Raw genomic sequence first — 19,368 nt, forward strand, 5'->3', positions numbered from 1 at the left:
AGGTAATAGAAATGGCTTTTTGTGGACCATTGACTGCAACTTGTGCACAGAAGTTAGTTTGAATGCGTAGTTGGACCAGGATGGAGAAATTGGGTTGTGATGTACCCCACTTACAGATTTTTCATAATTTCATTGTTCTAATTTTCAGCCATTGTTTATGTCTGGTTTTACAGCAGCTGGTTTCTTCAAGTACAGAATTATGATGCACAGCTCACATTAGTGACAGAAAAGTTGGATAAAATACAACACGTTCAGACTGCAGATGGTTTCAAAACAATCAGATATGTATCCGACTTAGTGCTACATATAGAAGTGGCACAATTTGGACATTTTTGGGAGGTGAAAAAATTGGAATTTGGCCTTTCGGACTGCTGTGGAAAAGTCGGATATAGGTTTCATACGGTGGCCGACAGGTGCAAATGCGCAGCAAAAGAGAAACATGCAAACAAAAAAAAAACACGCGCACAAATTAAATGCGGCAAGCAAAAAGAGAGACGCAAACACCCCCGAATGAAATGCAGCAAACAAAAAGAGAGACGCAAACACCCCCGAATGAAATGCAGCAAACAAAAAGAGAGACGCAAACACCCCCGAATGAAATGCAGCAAACAAAAAGTGTTGAAAACGGAAGTGCTCCAGACCACTAGGGGGAGTCAAAGAAAATAGTATTCATTTCTATGGGACCAGATGCAAGATTCAGAGAAAGAAATTTGAAAGAAAGTAAAGGTATCTCTCTGAATCTTGCATCTGGAAAGTGTGATTATTGTGAGAAGTCTGAAACAATAGAGCATGTTATTTTAGAGTGTTGTAAGTATGAAGAAGAGAGAAGATGCATGCTGAGAGAGTGTGTAGGTATTAAAGAAAGGTTTAATTTAATAGAATTTTTGAGGAGAGATTTCGGGAGTAGACATATTCAAATAATTATTCGGTATCTTAAAAAAACAAAGCTATTTCATAGGATATGAGTAGAGCAAGTTGGGTGTGAGTGTGTAAAGAATATCAAAGAGGGGTATATAAAGCTATAAGCAAGTTGGATAATATAAGCAGGTGTGTATGTGTGGGGGTATGTTTAATCAGGAGTTAGTGTAGGGAAAAGGTAGAAAGTGAAAGTTTATAGACCATCTCGAACCACACTCCATACTGGTAAGTGGCGGTAATGCTACTGTAAGTTTGTTGCCAACCGCCAATAAATACCAAGAAGAAGAAGAAGAAGAAGAAGAATCTTGCATCTGGTCCCATAGAAATGAATACTATTTTCTTTGACTCCCCCTAGTGGTCTGGAGCACTTCCGTTTTCAACACTTTTTGTTTGCTGCATTTCATTCGGGGGTGTTTGCGTCTCTCTTTTTGTTTGCTGCATTTCATTCGGGGGTGTTTGCGTCTCTCTTTTTGTTTGCTGCATTTCATTCGGGGGTGTTTGCGTCTCTCTTTTTGCTTGCCGCATTTAATTTGTGCGCGTGTTTTTTTTTTTGTTTGCATGTTTCTCTTTTGCTGCGCATTTGCACCTGTCGGCCACCGTAGTTTCATATGGGCAAAACAAAATCAGATTTGGGTCACATTTGCTTGATTAGTGAACATAATCAAAAAGGTAAATAATACTTAAAATGATGTGGCCTCTGTTGAAAACCCACCCGATAAAAGCTGACATGACCTGTTTTAAGTTTATGCAAATATACATTTTGAGGAAAATTGACCAAGTTAAAATGCGACATAAAAATAACAACTGCACTTGCAGTTGCAGTTAGTTTAGCAGCAGGAGCCCTCCATCAGATGTGATTAGCAGAGTACCTGCTGTCTGATTAAGGTAGGAACTGTAAGCCTAACAGTTTGAAACTGTAGGAACTGAGACAGGAGCACACAGTAGGGGCTTGTCATCGAAAATATGGCACAATTTTTTCTTTGCTCAGTTCTTTGTATCTTTGCTCCTCTCAGGTGGATGTTAAACAGCCTTTGTTACCCCCACTTTAAGCTGCATCAGAAGTCCCCACAGTTCAGTTTCTCTCCCTAGTGTTTAAAAGAATGTCAAGTACTCTGTCCGAGTTTCACTTACGTGATACTGTTTCTCTTGAGAGCAAATTACCCATTTATGTATGGTTGGTATTTCATTGGACAGTTTGAGGCATTCACTGTCAGATCGTCTGTCCCTCACTCCTAATTTTCTGAGGTTGGATCGCAGTGAGAACTGCTTCAGGAGGGAAACCCAGACCTCCAGCTAGACCCTTGACCTACATCGCAAGGGATTCCTCAGCCAGAAAGGAGATACAGTAACTTGGGAGACTTCTGTATCTGCCCCAGGTTATCCTCCAAGTTCAATGTGGCAAAAACCTTGTTAAAATGAGGCATATATAATAAATAGATTTAAAGAGAACAGTAAGAAATAAAATGAATGAAATATGCAATTATACAAATATAGCTGTTTGTTTTTCTCAAAGTGCAAGAAACGAATAAATGAAATAAATAACACATCAATAATGTATTAACATTGTTTTCATTAATATAATTTTGCTTTAGTTGAGTGGATAGTTGTATTAAAGCAGACAAAATCTTGTTGGTTGCATCTCTATTTTGTCTGCCTGCATGAATTCGTTTTGTTTCTTCCTTACTAATAAAAATCTATCTTCTCCATCCCTGGGAGTCCAATGGCCTCTATGAGTTGACAGATCAACTTTGAAGGGTGAAACTTTATTATGTGCCATCTCTTTTGGTTAATACTTACCATCTTATTTGATCTTATTTTTTTTCTTATCACCATTGTTTTATTTTGTTTTGGTATTAGCTATGAATTTAGTTTTGTTCTTGTTTGTTAAAATCATTTTCCTCTCTGCTCTAAAACAGTCCCATTTTTAGCCTATTTTTCTTTTATTTCTGCATTTTCTTTATTTTAGAGGTTGATTGCTCGCAGTTTTCTATCTTTTAAGGAACTTTGACATCTTTCATGGTCTATCTGCTTGTTTTCCTTTTACAATCTTCACATTTTGTTTGGACATTTGACTAGGAGCCACTAGCATCTTTTCCCACCTTCTGCATTGATTTACGTGCTTGACGGCAGATTGAAATCCTTTTCTTTGTTCCAACTGTGAGCTGTTTTGTAGGGACCATATTTTCTGTCAATCAGTTAGATACAGCTCATCACTTAGGTCATTTAGCATCACTTATCTACCTGTAAACACAGGTAGATAACATAATTACATAATTAAACTTGTGTAGGTTCTAGAAATGTTCATTAGAGTGATTCTATGTTATCTGATGGTTCTAGGAGGGATTTTTTCTTTAATATTCTTTTATCTTCTTTGATTAAAAATCCTGTACATTTTAATTCAAATGTCAATTAGTTATTTGAAGTGTTTTACAGAGTTACAATTTTGGCAAATGTATTGATTTAGCATTTTTTTTATGATTTATTTTTTGGTATAAAGTGAAGTAAACTCCTTCAGGAATATTTGTTTCCTATTTTTGCCGGTTTATAGTTGTATAAGCATGACAACAGCATGCCTGAGTTTACTGTGGCATGCTGGTTTGGGGAAATACACAGAAATAGGCCAAGTATTTCCTTTGTTTCAGACATTGCCATTCACAGACTTGCTAGTATTTACTTGCTGTTCTAGAAGACACGAATCAGGACATATTGAGCTTATAATGTGTCTGTTGATGCATAAATGCACAGGGGTAAAAGGGCTGTGTTCATAGAGCTTTAATTTTGCACTGAAAATAATCTTTATGCTCATTGGGAGATCAGAAAGAGCATCACATAGCTGTGCTGTAAAATGTCATGAATTTGAATTCTGTGTCCTAAACCAATACAAAGTGGCACACAGTTGGAAAGTATAAGTAAATGAATAAATTACTTGTAGACATAAAAATCTGAAAAGTGTATCACACATTTGTATTCAGCTCTCCTTACTCTTATTACTTGAAAGAAATCCAGTGTATCCAATGCAGTCAGAAGGTATGTATGTAAAGAAAAGTGTCGTAATTTAATCTCAGCCTTTCAGCTCCCTCAGATGTTTGTTACAAAACAAACATGAACAGCTAACCGAGAAACTCAACAAACAGATCTCATGGTTAAAGTAGTAAATGTGTTTAAAGTGTTTTAACATAACAGACCATTCACATGGTTAAACATGGTAGTGATGGTGTCATGCTGTGGGGATACTTAACTGCAGCAGGAGCAGGAGAGTTGGTCCCAGCTGATGAGATGATGGTTGATCTTCCAGTAGGAAAACAGAATAATGATACAGCCACTGCTCCAATGATATATCAAATCATTTATTGCAATTAAAATGACCTAGTTAAATATAACCAAGAATGCCTGTTCACAAATTGATGTTCACAGATGCTCTCTGGCTAATTTACATGAATTATTTTGCAAAGAAAAATGTTGTCCATCTTTGAATGTGTAAAGTAGTGGAGGCATGCCCTGAATTAATTGACCTGCAAAGTATTGAGGGATGTTAAATATATTAGATTGCATTGTGTTCCAGTTTTATCCTCTTTTTGGTGTGACATGACAACATAAATGAGTGCCATATCTATTAGACAATTTTAAATATGTTACATTTTGATGTGCTAATTTCAGAAAAATATAGAATTTTTTTGTTTTAAAATAATGCTTTAGTTTAATTAATTTAGTCTAGCCAAGGACAGAACATCACTTTTTCATCTTGTCCCCTATTTTATTTGATCTTGTTTCTGTTCGTTAACATAGATTAAATTTCTATTTCATTGTTTATTCTTCCTTCCAGCTCAGCAATCAGGCCCCGAAACAGCTCAAACCCAGGGGACTAAAAAGAGTGATGTCACACGAGAAAACAACGAGATCTCGGAAGGTAAGATGCTCAGCGGGGACCGGAAGGCAGACTGAGTGAAGTGACACTCTGAGATGGAAAAAGATTGACGCTTCCGTCTGCTTTAAGTTTCCAATTGTCTGGATTTCTGAATTCTGATTTAAAATGAGAAAATTGGAAGTTTTATTCCCTTGAAATACAGTCTACAGGTGTGAAACTTAAAATGTGTTCTGTTACCAGAAGTACAGCAGAGAGAATTATTTTTTGGGGGGATTTCCTGAAGTGTCCCTCTTAGAAATAACCTCTGAGAAATGATTCATATACATTTTCTGAGGATGAAACTTTGCCAGAAGACAGAGTAGATTCAGTAAAAATAGGGAAGTAAAAACAGAAAGGCTTCCTGATTTTAGACTTTTGGTCATCATTTTCGTTACCATTCTCACACATTTAAACACAAACAGTGTGTGAAATTCAATGGCTCTGCTCATGCACAGTCAATGCATCTCGGTCCAGAGAATATTTAACCCAATGAAATAACGCAAAAATGGAAGCTATTAGAAACCAAATTAAGTGTAGAGAATAAACAAGACATTTATGGTTTTGGGAGAGATTGTGAGAAGTACCTGCAAAGGCGAACAGCCAGGCACCACAGGGAGCAGTAACAAGAAAACGGGAAAATGAGATAAGACATGTTTGTTTTCTAACTGCAGTAGAAGTGTCTTGAACTATTTACTGAAGTTTTTCAAAATTATTTCATTTTTTGGTCTCTCGACATTTATCTGTACCCCCGGTAAAGGTGTGTAAAAATACTTTAAAATACTTTTGTCACTTATTGCAGTAGCATTATTTAAATAGAAAAGGATCTGACTTCATTTATATAATATTTATAAAGGCACTCAAACCCCTCTAGAATAGAATCTTATAAATGTAACTGATTTGAACCTTTTTTGTGGTTTATTATGGTAAGACTTGAGTCTTTAGCTCACTGCTAGTTTTACTTTGAACCAACTAAATAGATGTACTCACACTGAAGGTTAAATTGTTCTAAATAATAATTGTGTGACATTATGCTACTGCAATAAAATACTTTTTAAAGGATTTTTATGCAGCCTTATCAGCTAAAACGAATGTGTCAGCTAAAGCAATTACTGTAAACATTGCTATATTCATATTTATATTTGAGACAGTCTTCCAAATAGATATCACCTATTATAACAATGCAGTTGCAGAGGTTTTGTCTCTTGATTTGATTAGATATAGGTGATCATTTTTTTGTCTTTTTGTTTGTTGCTATGATTTTTATTTTTGTCATTTGTGTAAATCTAATTTATGTTTCTAACTTTGTACATAATTATATTTTCACTCATATTCAATAAAAATGTTGTGTACAAAACTATCCAGCGGAATAGTTGCCTCACATTATAGTGTTGAGCTAAAACAGGTGTTCCTTTGCAGCATTTGGAAACGCGTTGTGTGTGTTTTGTGTGTGTTTTGCAACGGAGGAGTGGTGTTGTTGAATGTGCAGATTGAAACTTTTGGGAAACGTTTGACCACAGTTTCAAACCTAAATTACAGCTTCTGCTTCAAAAAGCGTCAGGACGAGATGATTCCAGTTTGTTTGTCTACATCTAAATCTGGTTACTGTTGCATCCTTATCAATGTCAACATTTAGCTGCTTTCATGTTGCTGCAATTTGGATTCCTTCTTGGTAAAGCTATACTCCAGAATGAAAGAAATGCTTTTCTTAGCCAGATGGTGGAAACTTAACAAGCCCATCAGAACTTTGGTCTGCTCTTGCTTTAAATTACACACTATAGTTGACTGATGTGCAGAGTTATTTAATCCTGTCTGAGGTTTTAGACAAATATGCATTTAGTGACATAGAATGTGAACAAACCAATGTTTGAGTTGAACGAGATATGACTTGTGATAAGGTTAGTTAAGTCCTTCTCATTTCGTATTGAGGTGTCCACTGGAGAACCAAATATATAATTGCGTATTTATATTCTGGTTAATTCTCCAAATTCAAACAATTACCAAAGTACTAAAACCTTTGTGAGTTTTCATTTCTATTGTTAAAGTATTGTAGATTGTCATTGCTTTGTGTTGGATTCACTCCTCCCATTCCGCTAGGGGGCTCTGTAGTTGTTTTGCATTGGTAGTGGAGGGGAGGTGAAACAAGAGAAGAAACTTACGGCAGGCCAGTAATGCACCGAGATTGCCGTTAGCTGAAGCTAACAAGCTGAAGCTACAATAAAAGCATATTCTACTGCTGTTCATGAGTGTTGCCCAACGTGGTGAGTTATTAATGCTGTAAGCTGTGGGGAGATGAGTTTTTTGTTATCTGTTCTAAGCGTGAGCTTGCTGAATTTGCTAGCGCTAATTAGCCCAATGCTAGCTGTGTTTGCTTCACTGTGATAGTTGAATGCCGATGTTTATTATATGACGAAGTGTTCTAAGAATAAACTGCCTTATAACTGGTTAGTCAAGCCTAGCTAATACATCTATGTTTAAGTTTGTGTTGATTGAATTCTGCAATACTAAGTATTGATGTTTTTTTTTTTTAACTTTATTTACAGTTTAACCGGACGGCACGTCCGTGTAAAAGCACTCGGCAATAAAATTAACAACGACTATCTTATGTTCTTTGTAACATTTTGTATATATTTATCCTTATTGGCGTAAAAAAAAAACAAAAAAACATAATTCTGTGTATTTTATCATTTTGGGGGGGAAAGACAAGTCAGCCCAGTGAAGTTTTGTTTTTGTGGTTCTATTGATCATCCTTTGTTCTTCTGTACATTACATGTTGAATAAAATGCAAGAACAAATGCAAGACTTCACTCAGGACTCTTTGAAGCGACAAAAAATAACAGATGACAGTTGGTTGTGTTCATTGTTTCATTGATGTTTAACATTTTATTATGCAAATATAACATAACAGGTGCCAAACCTGGCTAATAGGATAAATGTTTTGTGAACATCTTTCCTATGTTTAGGATGGTAACTGTGTTTGTTCTTGTTACGCCAAGCCAAAGCAGCATGATGGCAAACAGAAAACGGAGAGAGCAGAAGTGCAGCGAGTCCAGTGGAGCCTGATCCAAAAGGCTCACATAATTACAGTTTGGACTTACCATAAATGTTCTTTTTCTGTCTCATTACGACTGCTTGGGTTCTACAAGATTACAAATCTGTGGCAGTTCTTTTTCCGTTTCTTTTTTCTCTGTCACTTTTGAAGCATACTGGACCAGTTGTTTTCCCAACAAAGCCACTTTTCCCAAATATAAAATGGAAGGAAGATTAGAGATGAGAATTTAAGCTCAATGTGCTTTATTGCTTTGTTTGAAGTCTATTTGTATGCTCCAGATGTTTTATATGCAGGTGAGAGACAAAATTAAACAGTTATAAGCAGTAAGAGCTCGGTCAGTTGTGCCTCTGGAAAAATAGAGGCGGAAATACAGAAATGCTGGATCACCTTATAAAGATAAAGCCACAACAAAAGAAGCAGTAGGAGTAACTATGTCCTCCAACAAATTATAGGTTAGAAAACATCTTTCTATGAAAACTAAAGTAAATAATTACCACAGATGGGTCATAATTAACCACAATTTGGATTATGAAAGGCTTACATTCACTTCAGGCTCAAATAATTGTTGTTGACTCATGGTTTAAGTTTTTGTTTGCTTCTGCCTGCTTGTGGGTTTGGCAGCTACATGGTTGATTGGTTGAACATTGTTTTTCTATTTTTAATACATTTGCAAAAAAACTCTTTTTACCTTATTGTCATAATTGGGTATTTCAGAGGGAAGAGATTAATTCGATGCACTTTGGAATAACTTAAGAAAATATGGAAAAAGTAAAGTGTTGTGAATATTTTCATGATGCACTGCATGTTCCCAAATGAACAAAAATGATTATGTTTTAAGTCTATCTGAAACCGCAGGTGCATTTATCTGCTTTCTCCTTTCCTTTTGGCTCTACTCCCTCTACAGCGTACAGGGCGCAAGTGTCTTTGTGAGTGTTCTTCTCTGAGTCCAGAGCAGGAGCTCTTTCTGAAGTGGGAAGTAAAGGTGTGAACTCTCACTAGGAGGAGCATATTTGAAGTGTTGTGGCCAAAGATGTCACGGTGTGTTGTGCTGGGTGACCTCTGCCTCAGCTCAGACGATGGGAGTCTTCATGGCCAGTGTGACAAAAAGCCCAAAACGGTCAGGGGAATAAGAAGGAGGAGGAAAGACATTTAGATGTTTTGCTTTACTGCTGCAGTCACTTCTGCTTTGATCTGGATTTTCTTTGTCTGTAAAAGAACTACCGCTATTCTCATTAAAAACGGAGATGATTTTTCTTAAAGGAAATGTTCTTTCAATATAATAATAAAATAGCTTTTAGGTGATTCTGAATGCATGGCTTTACAGATGTCTCTAGTGTAAGCCGTGTAATTTAACGCTACATAAATATTTGATGAATAAATAAGAATTATGAAAAATGTATTTAGAATCATAGAATTTAACTGTATTCATGTTTTTGAGGCATTTATTGCACCAATGGTGCCTGCTGTGATCATGTTTGCAAGTATAATCTGGAGTCATTTATGCAAATGTATCTGGCCTATAATATTTTTCACAGCTTATTTAAACCTATTTAGGATTTGCACTAAGACTCTGAGGGTTCCCTGTGGTGCAGATGAAATGCAACGAGGTCTATTTTTACCCAGAAAAGCATATGTAGGGTTAGGATTAAGGATTAGGGTAAACAGAGATTAGAGTTATACAATATGTTAAAATGCTGTTTTGTTTGTGATAGAAAGCTATTTTAGCCTAAAGTACATGTTTCAATAGTTGTGTCTTAGTGTTAAATTTGCTGAAATTCAGAGAGTTGGGGATTCTCAGTCTTGTGCCAAAAAAGTGCGTTTTTTTATGAGAATTTTTGTTTTACTAATTTAATAATTTTTTAAACGTAATCTTAACTCTTTATGGAGTGTTTAAAATAGTTATTGTTTACATTCCCATGTTATTGTTTGTTGCTTATCTTCAGTTTAAATATAAGTGAAAATGAAAGGTTAACACTTTGAAAAATAGGTTTTTCCATTAAAGGGAATTGTTTTATTTTTAATTTTGAAATATTCTGTAGTTTTGTACAGATTGTTTATCAGAACCTAATTACGGTTTTGTTCAGCTTTAATTGTGTGGTTGAACTGTTTATTTTATTTAATGCTCATAGTTATTAAATGTTAATTTATAACTGGAATGGGCTTAATAGTCTTATCACTTCACTTGTTGTAACTTGGTAGTCAGTTTTTCAATCACTTTAAGCTTTTTAAAAGTCAACACTTTGTGAAATTGTTGGTTTGGTGCTTTCTAAATTACTTTTTATAATAATTAAAATAGTCCTCAATATGAAGATTGTTTTTTGTATCCACTGATATGGCTGCAAAAACAAATCATCTAGGGCAGCTTTTGTTGAAAAGGCATAAAAATTCACTGTCTTAAAAGGCTATCCTGTTGATGCTGTGTAAACAGTGTTTTGAAGGTTGAAGTTAACCAAGTCTAACTTTCAACATCATTGTTTATGCAAAACTCTGACAAGACATGGAGGCTAGAAAGTCTTAGTCTTTTATGTAATATTTTCAGACTAAGTAGGAACAGTGAGACGCTGGTCATTAATTAAAATGAGTTTACAGTGTTTGGCAAACTGGAAACCTATTAATGAAAATGTGACTTTATGAACCTTTAAACTGTGATTGTGTTTGCATTGGTAGGTTATTACCATAGAAACCTCATGGTAGTAGCAGCTACCTCTCCTTATCTTGATAAGGGGAGGTAGCAGGTAATGTATCACCAATGAGTTTCTTGTGCAAAACACTGAAAACAAACACCTAAAGCATTCTTAGTCAGAGAAACTACCTAACAGAGAAATGATGCAGTGTAAAAATTAATTTAGCTTATTGCATTTTAATATTTTTCCATTAAACATGAGACTCTAACATGGTTGTAACCTGTAAGTAAAATATTAACTGCTGCTAACCTTTTAACAAAACATGTCTTCCTAACTATCTCTTTTCTTATAGCTGAAAAACTTTTCCTTCTTGGAACAGATTTGGTGAAGTACAATGGAAAACTAGACCTGAACAAATGAAAACTAAACTGAAAAAAGGAAATCCTAATCCACCAAAGACAGCAATGCCAAAAAATTATGAATCAGCCACCAGTTCAAAGAACAAATGTGGATTAGGCTCGTCTGAGTGCATTTTGTCTTGCCTTGTCTTCTTTAATTCATCCTCTTAACAATTTGATCCTGAATAGCCATTTGTAGTCTCTGAACATGTATTCATTTTGTTGAAGCAACCACATGCATATGTGTCCAGGTTTAATGTGCACACTTGTGTGTGTGTGTTTGTGTGTGAGAGAGAGAGAGTCATGGTGAGTCAGTTTGATGTAACTGGCTTCAGGCTAAAGGGGACAGATGGAGGACTAAGGAGCCAACCATTGATAGAAAGCTTTGTTTTTCATGACTGCTGCCCACGTGCAGCTTCTGCATTTCCCATCCTGAGCTCTCCATGAAAGCAGGATGTCACCATTATTCCCTCTAGGAATTAATTTTATAAGCTCATTTCTTATTCTTTCCATCACATTTTCTACATTCTCTGCCACTGTTTGTGCTCAATGTCTCAGCTGCTATCCTTTTATCTGCCATGTTTATTACTAAAATTTTAATGATGCACAAATATTCAGCATGGTAAAAATTTTATTTTAGTGATTTTGAGAACTTTAAGCAAATGGAAAGTTGTGAAATTTAAACCAATTTACATCTAATTATCACATTAATATTTCATCAACACCTTAAAGTAAAGCAAATTAAAATACCAGATCAAATTTTCAGGTGTTGAATATGTTTCTTTTAAAATATGATGTAATTTCTCACTTTCTACCCGAATGCATTTTAATTTATTTGTTATTTTATCATCTACTCTTTTCTTTCTCCAGTTTTGCCTTCATTTTTAGCATAATTTTGTAGTTTTCTTCAGCTGCGTTCTCTCCTTTGTTCTTAAAACATCACCTTTTTTTTCCTTTCAGAATTTCTAAGCCAAAAGCTGACAGTCTGCCCCTTGCCCACACTTGCTGAATACCACAGCTTCAGCTGTGCAGGCCTGTTCTTGGTCTGCTGCCTTGCTACTGATGAGACCTTTAATGGCTGCCTGCTTGAGAGGCTGTCATTCTGAAGCTTTGGCTGCCCGTTTGTCTCCTAGTGACAGATTTTCTTCACGCTCATGTCTGCAGGTCACCTAGATGCTCACAGGACACGTATGGCTTGCAATACTTCATTGCTTTACGGCTACTATTTATCTGAGAATCACAATTTAGGCTGCAATCGCTGAAGGTGGCAGATGGTAGTTGTAATTAACTGCACAGCAGCTATGCTGGAGCCTACGGTAAAGTAATGAAATATTTCATTATTTGCGGATCACAGTTATAAAATATCACTCTAAACATTCTGAATAGGAATGTTAGTGACAAAACTTTTTTATGCAAAATCAAAGTCTCAGTCATCATCATTAAGTGTAAAAAACAAAACTTTGTTCAGCTTTCATCAGACTTGAAACAATATGCAAACAGGGACTGTAAAATAGAGTGAAACACAACATATGCGAGCTGTAGGACATTAAAGTAGTCATCACCCCAGATGTCATGACTTGTGGGGGAAAATTTGCTCCATAATTGCTTAGGTAAGGTGTTTTTCTTCTCGTCTTCCAGTCTTCACTCTAAAGGATTTTGTTAAAATGTTGCCAAAGCCCCTATAGAGTTTCAACAATGTTTGTTTATTGATCCCTTGTAGGTATTAAATCAGATTACACACTCTGTTACCATATGCTGGCTTCAAGGAAAGCCCCAGGATGGAAACATTCCTAAAAGCAGTAAACACATTAGTTCCAGTTTTCTGCTGTTTTTATGTGTTAAGCCTTTAATACTTACATTTGTATTTTGTATCAGGTTGGCTAGTTAGTCAGTTGGTTAATCTTCTGACCCTCACATTACCTGTGGTAATTGGCAATACAGAGACTTCATTGTGTCAATAGGTGACTTTCCGTTGGAGTTGACAAAAATCATGTGAGGTTCTCTGAGGTTCAGTGTCATCAGGTGACTTCAAACACATTCAATTGTTTATTAGATGTATGGAACAAATCAGTGTGCGGATGAACAAATATTTAAATTCTTGTTTCTGAGATCAGAAACAAACATTTCTGTTTGTGTTAACACTTGGTCAGTGTAGGACCTACAATGGGTCCCAACACATGTTTAAATCACAAATTCTATTTAAACACAATATATTGGTTTAAAATATCTCTTCAGGATTTTGACAATATTATGTCAGACAATCCAATTTTAAATTCTGATCAGCTATTTGACATGATCATCTTTGTTCATCACCAGACTGAACTTTAATTTTGGCTATTTGTGGTTTATTTAGCAGCTCTTTTTTTAGATTCTAAGATCTTGGATACGTATTTTTTTCTCCTCAAACGATTTGTGTCCAAATCTCTTGCTGTCTGTCCTTCATCTTGTGATTGATGTCGAGTGCAAGCTTACATTAGAGCACTATAACTCATCTAATCTGTCTTTGCTCGCATTTCACTTCAGGCCAGTGCATACACCTGACTGCTGATCTGTCTGGTATCTTCTTCTGGTTGGACTTTGATGAATATTGTGAAATTACTCACTGGATGATCTGAACTTAATCTGTTTTCTGTCGTTGCAATGACTCATACATAAATTCATTCACCTAATCCACATCGCCATTCTAGAATAAGGAATATAAGAGAAAAACTAAAAAACCAAAAAGCATTTTCAATTCAAATATATTACTTCAAATTTATAGCAGTCACTGATGTTTTTGAGCTCCAACAGATTTATCTGTAAAATGAGTCACAACACAATTTACAGAACTTTTAATCCTAAAACTAGGTGATTTTCTTCAGTCTAAATGTAAAATGAACCGAAACATTGAAAACACACTCTTTGTGTTACATATAATAAACATGTAGGTTGTTTCTGTTTCATTAATCGTAAAGTGGATTCAGCTACTGGAGGAAGCGATTTTATCTGATAGACAGCAGGTCTTCATTTTTATATATATGCCTCTGTTATATCATGTTTTACAGGATGAAGTCCACAAGGGTAATGGGCAATAACAAATCCCATCATCATAAACAGTTGATGACACAGTGCTGTTTTGCAAAAGCAGATTGTTATCTGAAAGATGTTATGAGATAACTTTTGGCATCACTTCAGTGATGATCTGGCTTTGGCGGTGGAACGTTTGTTGCCTCATGAATGGTATTCACATAAAGTTTAGAAGGTGTTAGTAGAAGTGATCAAATTTATATGTGATTGTTTTGATAATACTGGATCTCTTAGCCAGCAGCAGTTTAGAAGATATACCTATATCTCCTCTTTTTATCTGCCTGTAGTAGTCAGAAAAGGAGTCTGACATGCTTTACTGTGCTTTTTTTGCATTCACAGCCATACATTTTTCAGAAATGCATGCATGCCTATAACATTTTCAGCTCCTCCATGCGTATATTTTCACTTTCTTTTCTTTTAAACAAGGTTTCTGGTTGTTTTTACTTTTTTTTTTTTTGCTGCATATAGGTTGTTACAACCCCCCCCCCAAGACCACCAAGGGTAAATACTGGCACTGGATGTAACACAAAATAAAATATCTGGAGCAGTTGGATTCAGTCGAAAATAAAGATAGTTTAATTGATAGTTCAACATAAAATCCAAGTCACAATAAACATGCACAGGGAAGCTTTAAGCTTCAGGGTCTCCAAGGCCAAAACAACAAACAAAACATCCCCCTTTTAATTATAAAATAAAAACACTTTCTAGAAGAGAAACTGAAAATAAAGTACAAAACCTGAACTCCCTGGCTAACCAAGAAACAGGAGAAAAACAGTTAAACAAAATGGCAGAGAACCCCTACCAGCTTCCACGGTGAAGAAAAACAAAATTATAACCACTTGAAGCTTCACACAAATGCTCACAGCAAGATTATCCACAGTCTCAAACAAAGTCAGTTCACCGACATGATCACACCAGATCAAGGCCCAGGAAAAGAAAAGGGATCTGACATCTCAGGTTTGGAGCTCTTTATGGGGTGGCTGACGAGCTCCAACACATTACACCTGTGGCAGCCAGGAGGAGCTGAAACACAAAGAAGAAGCTCTCTCATAAAGAGAGCCCCTAGAGGTCAGTGACCGTAACACCCTCCCCCATAAAATCCTTCATGAAATAAGAATATTTCATCATCATTTGTACTACAGTGAGGTAAGCAACATTATATCCTGGAAAGTACATCTGCTATCACATTTTCAGCCCCTTTCTTATGCCTGATGTCCAAATTATATTCTTGCGCCAGTAAAGCCCATCGCATTAACCGCTGGTTGTGGTTGTACATACGGTTTAGAAAGACTAATGGGTTATGGTCTGTATAGACTATAACAGGACTGGTTGAAAACACATAAACTTCAAAATGCTGCAAAGCCAGTAGCATGGCTAATGTTTCCTTCTCAATTGTAGAATAGTTTAATTGATGAGGCTTGAACTTAGCTGAGTAGTAGGAAACTGGGTGACTGATGTCATCTGTGCCATCTTGGAGCAACACTGCTCCAGCTCCAGTGGCGCTTGCATCTACCTCCAGCTTGAAGGTCTTGTTGAAATCTGGAGCCGCCAAAACAGGAGCGCTGCATAGAAAGGACTTTGCACAGTCAAATGCATGTTGACATTCAGTAGTCCATATGAATTGTTCCTTCGGACTACACAACTTTGTCAGAGGAGCCACCACCATGGAGAAGTTCCTGCAAAAACATCTGTAGTAGCCAACCAAACCCAAGAATCGTCGGAGCTCACGTCTTGTGGTGGGTACTGGGTAGCTTAGAATAGCCTCCACCTTTGCATTCACCGGACGTACCTGACCATGGCCCACTTCCTTTCCAAGGTAGGTCACTACTGCTTTGGCAAACTCACATTTTGCCAGATTCAAGGTGAGGGAAGCTTGAGCTAGACAAGCGAACACAGTTTTCAGAGTGTCAATGTGATCAGTCCATGATGATGAATAAATTACAATGTCATCCAAGTAGACATTACAGTTCTTAATATTTCCTAATACAGTGTTCATCAGTCGCTGAAAGGTAGCTGGGGCATTTCGCATTCCAAATGCCATCACTGTATATTGTAGGAAGTGGTCTGGTGTGACAAAAGCTGAAATATCAGAAGCTCTGGCAGTCAGGGGAACTTGCCAGTACCCCTTCAGCAGATCTAATTTGGTTATATAGGTGGCTGGCCCAATGCTGTCTATGCAGTCTTCCATGCGAGGCAATGGATGTGAATCAGGAACTGTAACTGCATTTACTCTTCGAAAGTCTGTACAGAAACGTTGTGACCCATCTGGCTTTGGTGTCAGAAGACACGGTGAACTCCAGGAGCTACGACTCTGTATAGCCAAGCCATTTTCCACTAAATACTGAACCTCTGTCTTCATCATTTCCCTCTTGACTGGGGGACAACGATATGGATGTTGTTTGATGGGGGACGCATCGCCCACGTCAATGTCATGCTCCAGTACCGAGGTCCTAGAGGGCACATCTCCAAAAAGCGCAGGGTACAGCTGGATCAGTCCTGTCACATCCTCCTTCTCAGCACTGGGAAGATAGGACAGATATGCATCCAAAGAATCAAGAATAACAGAGTTTGAAAGCCTACCACAAGGGCCATCATCACACTTTTTCAAACCATCCTGAGGAGTATCTCTAGACACAAGAGAAATTGATGTAGGTTTTGGAGAGTCCTCACATGTGTCCTTGTGGTCATTTTCTCTGGAATGAAACAGCTTCAACATATTGATATGACACAGACGGGTTTGGCGCCTCCTATCAGGAGTATGAACAACGTAGTCTGTGTCATTGACTCTGCGTTTCACCACATATGGGCCTGCAAATTGGGCTGAAAGAGATGGGCCTGATGTGGGCACCAGCATAAGCACTTTATCACCTGGTACGAATGACCGCTGTACAGTCTTTTTGTCATACAGCCATTTCATTTTCCCTTGGGCAGCCGACAAAGACTTTCTTGCTATTGAACAAGCATGGTATAAACGTTCCCGACATTGTGTGACAAACTCAAGGACATTAGATTGTGGCTGGGTGTCAGCTGACAGGAGCTGTTCCTTCAGAACCTTCAGTGGTCCTCTTACACCATGCCCAAAAACCAGTTCAGCAGGACTAAAACCAAGTGACTCCTGTTTAGCTTCACGGGCTGCAAACAGCAGAAAAGGAAGTCCTTCATCCCAGTTTTTGTTCGTCTCATGACAATATTTTCGCATCATGGCCTTGACAGTCTGATGCCATCTTTCTAGAGCGCCTTGTGACTGAGGATGGTAGGGACTGGAGGGAATATGTTTAATGCCAAAAGACTGTAGTGTCTGCTTGAAGATTTTGGACTGAAAATTGCTGCCTTGATCAGTTTGTATAACTCTAGGCAAACCAAAAGTTGCAAAAAACTTCAGAAGAGCTCTAGTTATGGTGGGTGCTGTGATTTTCCTTAGTGGAATGGCTTCAGGGAAACGAGTGGCAGCACACATGACAGTCAAGAGAAATTGATTACCAGCTTTTGTTCTCGGCAGAGGACCCACACAGTCCACCAGGACACGCTCAAAAGGCTCACCAACTGCAGGAATGGGCTTAAGCGGGACGGGTGGTACCCTCTGATTAGGTTTACCCACTATTTGGCAAACTCTACATGTTCTACAGAACCTGGCAACATCTTTCCATGTTTTGTCACGCGAAGGTTGGTCAAATTTACCCACAAAAATATTTTTGTGAGTAAGGGCAAATTCTTCAGCCAGTACAGCTGCCTCTTGTAAAGTGGAAGCTTTCTGCTCATTCAAGTACAAAACTGTACGATCTGGAAGGCAGTTTTTGTACTCCTCCAATAACATCAACTCACGTAATGAAGTAAAATCAGAAGTTTTAGTTGCCTGGCACCATCTGTCAAATAACATTCCTTTTTCTCTTGCAAACTCAACGAATGTTTGTGCAGTGGATTTTCTTAAGGCCCTGAACCGCTGCCTGTAGGCTTCAGGCACTAGCTCATACGCTCTGAGTATGGCAGCTTTAACTTTGTCATACACAAGACTGTCTTCAATGGTGAGTGCTGCACATACTTCCTGTGCCTTACCAACCAGTTTGCACTGCAACAAAAGGGACCAGACATCTGTGGGCCAGTGAAGGGCAACAGCAATACGTTCAAACGCATTAAAATATGCCTCCACCTCCGTCTCCCGAAATGGTGGGACCAGGGCAATATTTTTGCTGATGTCAAACGTAAAAGCTGCTGGAGAAGAGGAAGGTTTATTTGAGGGAATACTGATATTGTCTTCATCTTCGACAGAATCTGTAGTAGCAGCAGTCAGTTTATGAGACTGTAGCTCCAACTGACGCATTTTAATGGCAGTTTCAGCTTCAAGTCTTCTGCATTTAAGCTGGAACTCAAATTCATCCTTCCGTTCCCTTTCTTTGGCTTCAAGTTCTAGACGAACTAGACGTACCTTTAGGCGTGCCTCAACACTAGGATTTGAGGATTCAACAGAGAAAGGCTCAAACCGTGGGAGAGAGGCTGGTGGTTTTTCCCCCTCTGGTTTGGCAACAAAAGGTGGTGTCGTCACTCCCTCCTCAGCATAGACCTCAGGCTGATCAGCAGATTCAGAACAGGTGGTGTCCTCTTTATCCATTTCCACAGATAGAACTCCTTTTTCAACTAAGCTACTAATGATAAGAGATTTTAGATCATGTTTGAGCAAAGACTTTGGAACATTGATACCAAAATATGAAGCAATTTCAAATAAATCATCTTTTCTACAAACATCCAACTGTTGTACGGAAAGATTACCTAAAAAATCCTCCAAATTAAACTGTGCCATTTTCAAAAATGATCCCGGACGAGCCCCCACTTATGTTACAACCCCCCCCCCAAGACCACCAAGGGTAAATACTGGCACTGGATGTAACACAAAATAAAATATCTGGAGCAGTTGGATTCAGTCGAAAATAAAGATAGTTTAATTGATAGTTCAACATAAAATCCAAGTCACAATAAACATGCACAGGGAAGCTTTAAGCTTCAGGGTCTCCAAGGCCAAAACAACAAACAAAACATCCCCCTTTTAATTATAAAATAAAAACACTTTCTAGAAGAGAAACTGAAAATAAAGTACAAAACCTGAACTCCCTGGCTAACCAAGAAACAGGAGAAAAACAGTTAAACAAAATGGCAGAGAACCCCTACCAGCTTCCACGGTGAAGAAAAACAAAATTATAACCACTTGAAGCTTCACACAAATGCTCACAGCAAGATTATCCACAGTCTCAAACAAAGTCAGTTCACCGACATGATCACACCAGATCAAGGCCCAGGAAAAGAAAAGGGATCTGACATCTCAGGTTTGGAGCTCTTTATGGGGTGGCTGACGAGCTCCAACACATTACACCTGTGGCAGCCAGGAGGAGCTGAAACACAAAGAAGAAGCTCTCTCAT

At 37.6% G+C, this 19,368-nt stretch overlaps 1 protein-coding gene across 4 annotated transcripts in view; it reads left to right on the forward strand.

The window, feature by feature from the left end:
• Positions 1-19,368, forward strand: part of LOC116730645 (collagen alpha-1(XIV) chain-like) — a 148,584-nt gene that overhangs the window by 22,588 nt on the left and 106,628 nt on the right. For 3 of the 4 annotated variants that reach the window (XM_032579995.1, XM_032579996.1, XM_032579997.1), the window contains exon 5: positions 4,742-4,825. The exons of the other annotated variant lie outside the window; for it this stretch is intronic. In XM_032579995.1, the coding sequence (XP_032435886.1) occupies positions 4,742-4,825 (84 nt within the window). The remainder of the gene's footprint in view (positions 1-4,741; positions 4,826-19,368) is intronic. 4 annotated transcript variants of the gene reach the window in all.

This window comes from Xiphophorus hellerii, chromosome 13, assembly GCF_003331165.1.
Source record: "Xiphophorus hellerii strain 12219 chromosome 13, Xiphophorus_hellerii-4.1, whole genome shotgun sequence".
Classification (NCBI taxonomy): domain Eukaryota; kingdom Metazoa; phylum Chordata; class Actinopteri; order Cyprinodontiformes; family Poeciliidae; genus Xiphophorus; species Xiphophorus hellerii.